Source organism: Heterocephalus glaber, unplaced genomic scaffold, assembly GCF_053883595.1.
Source record: "Heterocephalus glaber isolate CG9 unplaced genomic scaffold, H.glaber_assembly_v1.0 deba00001795, whole genome shotgun sequence".
NCBI classification, from domain to species: Eukaryota; Metazoa; Chordata; class Mammalia; order Rodentia; family Bathyergidae; genus Heterocephalus; species Heterocephalus glaber.
The window spans coordinates 2,494,913-2,504,735 of NW_028258476.1; the positions used below are offsets into that span (position 1 = coordinate 2,494,913).

General features: G+C 48.4%; 1 protein-coding gene across 4 annotated transcripts; it reads left to right on the top strand.

The window, feature by feature from the left end:
* The first annotated feature begins 708 nt into the window (after nucleotides 1-708).
* Rit1 (Ras like without CAAX 1) lies at nucleotides 709-9,593 on the top strand. Of its 4 annotated transcripts, none has more exons than XM_004871153.3 (5): nucleotides 709-996; nucleotides 1,165-1,221; nucleotides 5,031-5,104; nucleotides 5,300-5,491; nucleotides 6,909-9,593. In XM_004871153.3, the coding sequence occupies exons 1-5, from the start codon at nucleotides 891-893 to the stop codon at nucleotides 7,137-7,139; spliced, it is 660 nt and encodes a 219-aa protein (XP_004871210.1). In that variant the 5' UTR covers nucleotides 709-890; the 3' UTR covers nucleotides 7,140-9,593. The 4 variants fall into 4 exon arrangements, with proteins under 4 accessions (XP_004871210.1, XP_087059629.1, XP_087059630.1 ...); XM_087203504.1 differs by lacking the exon at nucleotides 709-996 and adding an exon at nucleotides 4,493-4,631 and having other exon boundaries at nucleotides 1,174-1,221; nucleotides 5,304-5,491; XM_087203502.1 differs by lacking the exon at nucleotides 709-996 and adding an exon at nucleotides 4,493-4,631 and having other exon boundaries at nucleotides 1,180-1,221.
* Nucleotides 9,594-9,823: the final 230 nt, after the last annotated feature.

Consider the following 9,823-nt stretch of genomic DNA (forward strand, 5'->3'; position numbering starts at 1 on the left):
GATTTCAGCGCCAACCTGGCCTACATAGCAAGACCCTGCCTCAAAAAACAACAGAAATTGTTTTTCTTTTTGACTCACAGCTGTAATGCAGTTACAGCCCACCTCCTAATGTATACAGACTCACAGTTTGCATTTACTTCCATGAGTTCGTAACTCCGCAAAGTATAATCTTAAAGTCCAGGGGAAAATTGTAACGATCGTCCTAGATATGTTCCATTTCGTATCGCTGCCCACCTTTATTTCAGGGGATTAGGGGGAAACTGATGAAGAGCAGCGGGCAGCAGTGGCCCGGAAGTGTCCAGTGTGGAGTCCCGGTGCCGGACGCTGCCCAGCGACTGCCTCTAATTAAGGCCTCTGGGAGTTCTGGGCTTTTCCTTTCTGCCAGAGCGGTGCTTCAAAGAGCAGACCTCTCTGTACTTTCTCCTGTGCGCGTTCAGGTTCTGGGCTCCCCGAGCTCTGCCTCGGGTAATAGCGTCGCTCTTCGAGGTCGAATCGGTTCACAAGCCGAGCCGGAGACGGCGTCGGGAGTGGGCGCTTTCCACTCTGAGCAGCGCCGCGCCGGGCGCGGGAGTCGCCCCTTCTGCCCTTGCCCGTTTTCACAGCCCGAGCGGAGTGGCGAGCAGAGATCGCGGTCCTTGGCGGGCGCGTGTCGCGATGGGGAGGCCCCAGCTGCTCGGAACCGGGGCGGGGCGGGGCGGGGCCTGGGCCTCCCAACGGGGCGCGGGCGGCGCCATCTTCCCGCTCGCTCGGCGCGGCCCGCCCGGGGCCATCCAAGTCAGTCGCTCCCCTGCGACCTGGGTCCCGGGCGGCGGCGGCGGGGCTCCTGGGCCTCGCTCCTCGCCGCCGGCCGCTCTGCTCCCAGGCGCTTCCTGCTCGGGCGGCCGCGCGCCATGGACGCTGGAGCTCGGCCTGGGGGCGGCGGTTGCAGCTGCCCGGCCGCGCTGTCCCGCGAGTACAAACTGGTGATGCTGGGCGCCGGCGGCGTGGGCAAGAGCGGTAGGTGACTGTTCTTTTGGGTTTTTGTTTGTTTTTTGAGACAGGGTCTCGCTATGTAGCCCAGGCTGGCCTCGAACTCGAGGCGATCCTCCTGCCTCCGCCTGCTGAGTGCTGGGATTATAGGCCTGTGCCACACGCCTGGCTTAACTTTCGTTTCTTGTTTTGAAGCTATGACCATGCAGTTCATCAGCCATCGATTCCCAGAAGACCACGATCCCACCATTGGTAAGTCAGACCCTCGGGTGGCTTCCTAAACTTGCTTTCTGAGAAGCTGCCGGGTGGATGCCAGTTGTTAAAAGCCTCTCTCCTCTTTGCCATCTAATTCAGATTTGTTTAGAAACAATGTTACCATAGAAGTTGATAAGCAATTGAGTGTTTCCTTTTTTCCGAACTTAACTCTACGAATCTAGGTGCCTTTATTTCTGTTGCGAGCTGGGCATAACTAGGACAACTTTCTTTGTATACTTGGGCCGGCGGACTAATGTCAGACCATGGGGAGACGTCCATGCTGCCAAGGAAGCCTTTTTGCTGTGACTTCTCTAAGGCTCTGACTTGGGACTGACTCTTAAGAATGAGTCAGCTGGTTTGAACTTTCACAAAAGGAAGCAGAAAAACAAGTAGAGCCAGCCTACTGCACCCCTAAAAACTAGGCGTGCCTGCGGGGTCTGGGAGCCTGCACTGGAACCTTTCACTTCCTTCCTTACACCTGGAGTTCTCTGTACAGTGATGTCTTCTTCCGTGTCTTTAACTTTGTTTTGTCACAGTGCCAGTAGAGTTAAAAAGTCACTTTGTTTGGTTTACCTTTTTATTTTCTTAATTGCCGTTCTCTACACAGACTGAGACATGGCTGTCATCCCTAAAGCAACAGGAAGTGGGTTGGATTTTGAGGGGTTACATCCGTGTGCGAAAGCCCGGGCGGGGCGGCACAAAGTCTGCCCTCCTGGTGTCATTTCACGGTGGCGTCTGCCTCCGCACCGGCGGTGGGAAGCATTTCCCCTGCCCTGGGCCAGGCCCCTGGTGCTCCGCATTCGCAGAGCCACGGTGTCCGCCGCAGCACAGCTTTGGGTGTATCGTCGTATGGGGTAGATGCTTCTGTGGATTGGGGGCAGGCCGGGGGTGCTAAGGACCTGACCCAGGGCCTTATGTGTGCCAGCTATGCACTGTGGCACTGGGTGACACCCAAGCCCTGGTATATCGGATTTAGAATATTGTCCTGTGGGTGTAGAATTAGGAATAAAATCAGTTTAGAGGTCTGAGGATGTAGCCCCACACAGAGAGCTTGCCTAGCACGTGTGAGGGCTTGGGTTCCATTCCTAGCACCGCAAAAAAAAAAACCTTCAGGGGTTAGGATTGTTTACTTAAAAATTCCAGAAACATCTCCTTCAAAGAAAAACTCTTATATTTGTTCCATATAATAGGTACTTTTTAGTTTTCTCATGTGTTGGGTACTTTTTATTTTTCTTTTCTTCTTTTTTCCCTTCTTCTTTTCTGTGCTGGGGATCAAGCCCAAGACCTTGCATACCATAGGCAGGCACCCTATCACTGCGCTACACCCCAGCCCCATGAGGTAGGTTTTTGTTTTTTAACTTTTTAGGGTTTTTTTTGAGACAGGATCTTTCTTATGTACAGTAGTTCAGGCTGGCCTCGAACTCACTATGTAGCCCAGCCTGGGCTCAAACTTGTAGTAATCTTCCTGTCTCAGCCTCCGGAATGCTGGGGCTACAGGTGTGTGGCACCAGGCCCAGCTTCATGAGGTAGTCGTGCGCCCCCGCCCGTACTGGGGATTGAACTCAGGACCTTGCACTTTTGAGGCAGGTTCGGTACCACTGAGCTAAAGCCCTGGCCTTCACACGAGGTAGTTTTTAAATCTGCCTGTCTCCCCTCAGTGTTGTCAGCTCCCTGACAGTGTTATCATATTCCACAGTAAATCCTGTGGCTCCTAGCTGCTGCTATGTGCCATGCACTGTGGTAGGACCTGGGGGACAGTGGCAGGCAGAAACAAGGTGACCGCTGTGATGGAGTTGACGGTTTAGAATCTTTTGTTTTAAACTTTGGCTACAAGCTCTAAGAGGGAAAAGTCTGCATATAGCCAGTGCAGATACAAGCATAAAAGTGTGTGTGTCTAGGTATACTTCTTTATTAGCACATATGTTTGCACTGAAACTAAAATATGAAACTATATTTCCCTTAGTACCTGTGGTACCCACTCATATTTTCTATTTTGTTTAGGTTTTTGGTAGTTTTTTTTTTTTTGGTACCAGAGATCGAACTCAGGTCCTTGCGCTTGTGCAGGAGGCGGCGAAACCACTGAGCTAAATCCCAGGCCCTAGGTTTTTGGTTTTTAATTTTAATGTTGGTCTCAGCCCATTAAGTTGATTTCACGACTCATTAACCCTAGTAGATGATTACTTATAGTTTAAGAAACTTGGTTTAGCTGGGTGTGGTGGTACACACCTGTAATCCTGGGACTCTGGGAGGTTGAGGCGGGAGGATGGGTAGTGATTACTGAGACCCTATCTCAAAATAAAAATGTTCTTTTTAAACAGGGCTGGGAAGGGGGCCTGGGATGTAGCTCAGTGGCACCGTGCCTGCCTTCAAGTGCAAGGTCCTGAGTTCGATCCCCTCTCCCTGGGAGAGGGGTTGGGGATATAACTTAGTGTAAAGAAAAAATAAAAAAGAAAAGAAACATTTGGGCTCTTCATCTTTGAAGAGGAGTTAGAAAGCAAGGATTTATAAAAATGGTTATCAGGAAGTTCATTGGGATATAAGTGCCAGTTGGTTTTGAGTAATAAAAATATTGAATGAATTTCTCTTCCTTTTTACTTTTCTATATTTTATAGGTTTATGATAATAATACATATAAAAGAAGCCAGGCATAGTGGCACATATTGTAATTCTAGCTACTAGAGAGGTTGAGGCAGGAAGATCTTTGAGCCCAGGAGGTTGGGACCAGCCTGAGCAACACAGTGAAACTCTTTCTTTCTTAAAATAATAATAATAATATATGCAGAAAAGAAATTTGCTTTTATAAGGGAGAAATTATGACAATATGGATTATTTTTAAAATATAAACTATGGTTTTTTCCTTTTTCTGTAGTATTAAAATGAATAGGATCCATAGTATATAATAATCAAGTGCACAGACTTTTGAATGAAGCAGCCTTGGGTTATGTCCTATCTCTTATCTAACTCTAATTTGAAGACCTTCTGGGGTTTTTTTGTTTTTGTTTTGAGACAGGGTCTTGCTATGTAGCCCAGGCTGGCCTTGAACTCTCAGCAGTCCTCCTGCCTCAGCCTCTGAGGGCTGGGACTATAGGTGTGAACCAACTCAGCCAGTCTCAGAAACCTTTGTAGCATAGAATTATAGTTAATTTAATCTATGAGTAAGCTGTATTACCACCGGTATGGAAAAAATAATACCTGAGTTGAACACCCAATTTACATCTTTCGGTTTTTTTTGGTACTGGGGATCAAACTCGGGTCCTTGCTCTTGCAGGGCAGGTGGCAGAACCACTGAGCTAAATCCCTGGCCCAGCTTACATCTTTCAGTGGATTTATCAGGGTTCCTGAGGAAATTTGGACACTTGAAAGAAGTTGAGTGGAATCATCTTCAAAAGATGATTCTTTTTGAGGGGGTGAGTGTGATACAAGGGATTGAACTCAAGGGATTATTTATTTATTTTGGGGAGTGTTGAGACAGCATCTGGCTATGTAGTTCAGGCTGGCCTCCAATTCAGGGTAATCCTCCTGCCTCAGCCTCCTGAGTGCTAGTTCGCCACCATGCCTGGCTAATTCCCTTTCTCTCTCTCTTTTTTTTTTTTTTTTTTTTTTTTTGGTACTGGGGATCAAACTCAGGACCCTGTGCTTTCAAGGCAGGTGGTGGAACCACTGAGCTAAATCCCCAGCCCTAATTCTCTCTTTTTGAGACAAGGTCTCCTTAGGTTGCCCATGCTGGGTTCAAACTTGTGATCCTCCTAAAATAGATATTTCTTCCTGTGTGTGTGTTAACAGTACAGCTTTCCTTTCTCCTGTAGAAGATGCTTATAAAATCCGGATCCGTATTGATGATGAGCCTGCCAATCTGGACATCTTGGATACAGCTGGACAGGTATTAAATCCCCAGATACTGTGAGTTAGGGCAGGGGAGGTCACACAGAGGTCAGTAGTATGTCTCTTTACTTTTCTGTGCGCTCTGCTCAGGATAGCAGGTAACCAGCGCACCTCTTCTCTCACTTGAGCCAAGTGGCTGGTCTGTGTAGCTCCAGGCGGCCTCTGTACGATACTGACCCCCGTGTTCCTCTAGGCAGAGTTCACAGCCATGCGGGATCAGTACATGAGGGCTGGAGAAGGGTTCATCATCTGCTACTCTATCACGGATCGCCGGAGTTTCCATGAAGTTCGCGAGTTGAAACAGCTTATTTACCGCGTTCGGCGCACGGATGACACGCCTGTGGTTCTCGTGGGAAACAAGTCTGACTTGAAACAGCTAAGACAGGTGAGAAAAAGAAAACACTGGAATCTGTAGGGTGAATGATTTTTGCTACAGATTCCTTTGCCTTCAAATAGAAAAATCAACCCTGAAATTTGTCATATATGTATTTGTTTCCTATTATTAAGGTTGAAATCTGGACTTTAGGAATCAGTTGACAGGACAGAATCCGCTGGATTATAACCAGATGACTTCGGAGAGAAATTTAATAGGGCCCCTCCTGTGGTGAGGGCTATGAACCCAGGAAGAGGAGACAAGAGAAGATGCAGATGATTTTAGAATAAGTGAACCCTTCAAGTTAGCAATGACTAAAATTTTGTGTTTGAGCTGGGAGGATGGTGGCACATGCTTGTAATCCCAGTTATTTGAGAGGCTGAGGCAGGAGGATTACAAGTTCAAGGCCAACCTGGACAATTTAGCAAAATCCTGTCATAAAATATAATTCAAAAGGACTGGGAATATAGCTCAGCAGTAGGACACTTGCTTAGCATGCAGAAGGCCCTGATTTAACCCCCAGTACTGCAAAACAAAAATGAAATTGTGCTGGGCCGGGGATTTAGCTCAGGGGCACCATACCTGCCTCATGAGTGCAAGGTCCCGAGTTCGATCCCTGGTACCAAAACTAAATAAATAACTGAAGTAATTGGCTACATCAACTTTTAGTTTTCTAAAAGTTTTCAGTGTTGTAGTTTCAGTATATATCTCTTTCCCCTGTGTTCTCCTTTTTTTTTTTTTCTTTTTTTCTTTTTTTTTGAGACAGGGTCTTGCTATGTAGTTCAGGCTGGCCTCAAATTCACTGCAATCCTCCTGCCACAGCCTCCTGAGTGCTAGGAATACAGACGTGGACTACCACGCTTGGCTCTTCTTTCTTGTTTTTGTTTTTTTTTTTTTTTGGTACCGGGGATCGAACTCAGGTCCTTAGCTTGCAAGGCAGGCGGTGGAACTACTGAGCTAAATCCCTGGCCCCATTTCTTTCTTAAAATAAAAAGCATGAAGGGCCGGGGATTTAGCTCAGTAGTTCCACCGCCTGCCTTGCAAGCTAAGGACCTGAGTTCGATCCCCGGTACCAAACAAAAAAAAAAGCATGAAGAAAAAATTGCATATAGAAGGACTGGTATGGTGGTGGACACCTGTAATCCCAGCACTTGGGAGGCTGAGGCAGGAGGAGTGCCATGAGTTCAAGACCAGCCTGAACTGCATAGTCACAGCTTTTTTTAGTCTCCCAAAAAAAAAAAAATGCATATTGAAGGTGGAAGCAAGCTTAGAAGTCATGAAGTAGGGCCTCCCTGTATTATGGAGCCCTGTGCTTGTACACTTGGAGAGTTGAGCTGTCTTCCTGCTGAGGCAGCCCCTTGGTTTTTTAACAGTTGTAATTGTTTCCCACTTTTCCGCTATAAATTTGGTCATGTTTGTTGTTTTAAAGGTCACCAAGGAAGAAGGGCTGGCTCTGGCCCGAGAATTCAGCTGTCCCTTTTTTGAGACTTCTGCTGCATACCGCTACTACATTGATGATGTTTTCCATGCACTTGTCCGAGAAATCCGTAGGAAAGAAAAGGAGGGAGTACTGGCCATGGAGAAAAAATCTAAACCCAGAAGCAGTGTCTGGAAGAGGCTGAAGTCCCCATTCCGGAAGAAGAAGGATTCAGTGACTTGAGGAGGCGGGCGCTTCCCTGTGTGCTGCAGAGCTTGCTCCGAGCGCCCTCCATAACCTGCAGTAGTGACTGGTGCCTGCTCTTTCTCCTGCTAATGACCATTATTCTAAAAGTACCTGATGAGGGGGATGCGGCTCCTCGGGGTTCCAGTGATGTGGTGTTTAAAGTATCATTTCTTAGTTGATTCTGATTAACCAGCAGAGCGCTGTCTGCTTTGCAGTTGTCACATTAGGACTTGATCTGCCACTGTTGGGGTCACGTTGCTGATATTAATCCACGGGAGTCGTTCGCACAGGAGAGTGTGTGGCCCTGTGTGTGTGTGTGAGCAAGTGCACAGCGGGGCCCTGTCCGCCTCCGCCTCATTTCCTGGGACCGCCAGGGCAGGGCCTGGTCCTGCTTCCCGCATGCCCTTCCTGGAGACACGAGAACTCAGTGCTAGAAAGACCAGCACCCAGACAGCTGAGGAGCTGGCTCCTGTTGCAGACTGGAGCAGGAGCAGGAGCGGGACTTGCAAGGTGTGAGTGGGAGGAGCCTGCTTTGCTGAGAAACGCACACTTGCCCAGGCGGGTGAGAGCCGAAGTCACGCTCTCCCCTGGAGACTTTTTAAGGATTTGCCTTTCTTTCCCTTCAAAGGCAAATGCTTGGGAGCGGTTACTGGCTTGCTGACCCGTGTCTGAATCCTAAGCTGGGAGAGCCAGTGCCGTGAGCAGGCCTGTGTCCGCAAGGACCCACACTCGGTGCAGACTGCTCCCCCGTGCTCGCTCTCTGTGCTCAGAGGAGTTAGCCCTGGCAAGAGCTTTTTAGGGCCCGTGTTTGGCCGGCTGCATCTTCCGTACAGAGGAGACACCAGGAGCTTGAATATGTCATGGATGTGCCTCCTTGACCTCCAGAGTTGTTAGGCTCAGGGTTCCAAGGGAGCACGTGGCCAGGTGGCGTGCATCTGTAATCTCAGCATTGGGGAGGCTGAGGCAGCAGGGTGGCCTCGAGTTCAAGGCCAGCCTGAAGAACATGGTGAGACCCTGTCTCAAAAAACCAAAAAAAAAGCCTGTGGCTTTTCAGTTCATTGGGTCAGTCTGGAAGCTTTAATGTCCACGTGTAGTTTGTAACCTGCAGATTGCCTGCGAAGGACCTTACAGCGTTCACCTCAGGGTTGCGTGGCCTTGACAAAGTTCAGACTAAGAGAAAACCGCTTGGCTGTGTGTGCGTGTTGCAAAACTGTAGTCCTAGGAAGGAACAGCTTTAACTCGGTTGCGAGCGCTCTGCGATCTACGCCTGTGCTCGCCGAAGGGCGAGGGCGGCACCTCCCCTGGAGTAGCAGTGTCACTGGAGCGGCTTCATCTCCTCTCGACTCTCAGGCAACCTGCTGTGGCACCCCTGGAAAAGACCCCGGCCCAAGTTGCTCTTCTCCACTGCTATTAAAGGCAGGAGGACAGGGTTATTGTGGGGTTTTTATAGATCAGTGGTCTAGGGTCCAGATGTAAAGAAAAGTGACCGATAGAACATTTTTAGCTCTGAGCAGTGGTCCCTTGTGAAACCCTGAGACACTCTGTAGTGGATCAGCCCTGTTTCGGGTGCTCAACCCATCCAGAAGTGAGAGCCACGAGCTGAGTCTGTGGGTCTCAGGAACCACAGTACGGGGAACGGGAGGCAGAAAAGAAACGCAGCACGGCTCCACTGTGATATTGCACCTCGTGTAAACTGGTTCAGGCCTTTCACGTTCAGCGCCTCAGCTTCTCATTACCGATGACCTAGGGAATTGCCATTAGCACCCAGCGAGGAAGTGTCACTGTATAATTCTCGAAGGTCATCAAGGCAGCGGAGGACATTGCCAGCCCGAAGGGTCTGTAAGAAGTGAACGTGCACTGCGTATAGAAGCCACCAGGCAGGGACTTTGGGGCAGTCTCTGTCACGTGTTTGCCCCTTGGATGAACCAGTCTCTTGGATGGTGCTGAGGAGGACTGCTAGACGGTGTCAGGGTACAACGTGTAAGTCACAGCTTTATTCTGAGCGTAGGCAATTTATGAGCTCTAATCCACTTTATCCAGTCTGAGGGCATTCAAATTAATTAAGACCTGGAACTTCAAAGAGAGACATTCAGGAAGGAGTTGAAAGGCACTGGAACTATTCGTGTCCATACTGGATGTGTAAGACAAGATTATTAAAAAAACCAAGCTGGGCCTAGGGGTCCACGCCTGCAATCCTCGCTCCTCGGAGGCTGAGGCAGGAGGATCAGGAGTTCCAGGCCAGCCTAGACTAAACACCAAAGCCAAACATGGAAAAGCTAGTGTCTAGAATTAGCTGTTCAGAATTCAGAAGGGGACATTTGTTTTAACTTTGTGATGTATGAGCAAAAATGGGGCCTGCCTACTGTGATGTTTGGGAAAAAGGGAGTTTTTCCCTTTTGCACTTGTATATGAAGACAGTTTGTAGGACGCAATACAAAACTTTTAAACAGTTTTGTTGGGCTTTTCTTTTGTTTATCTATAAGTGGATAGAAATACTTGGAATCATTATAAAAAGATGATTTTAAGAAAAAAATATAAAAGCCTGTGGGTATAGCTCAGTGTAGAGTATGCCTACCATATTTGAGTCCCTATGTTCAATTCCCAGCACCTAAAAAGGAAAAAATAGCATGAGATTTTATATTCTAGAAAACAATGGTGGCACACACCCCTGATCCTAGCAT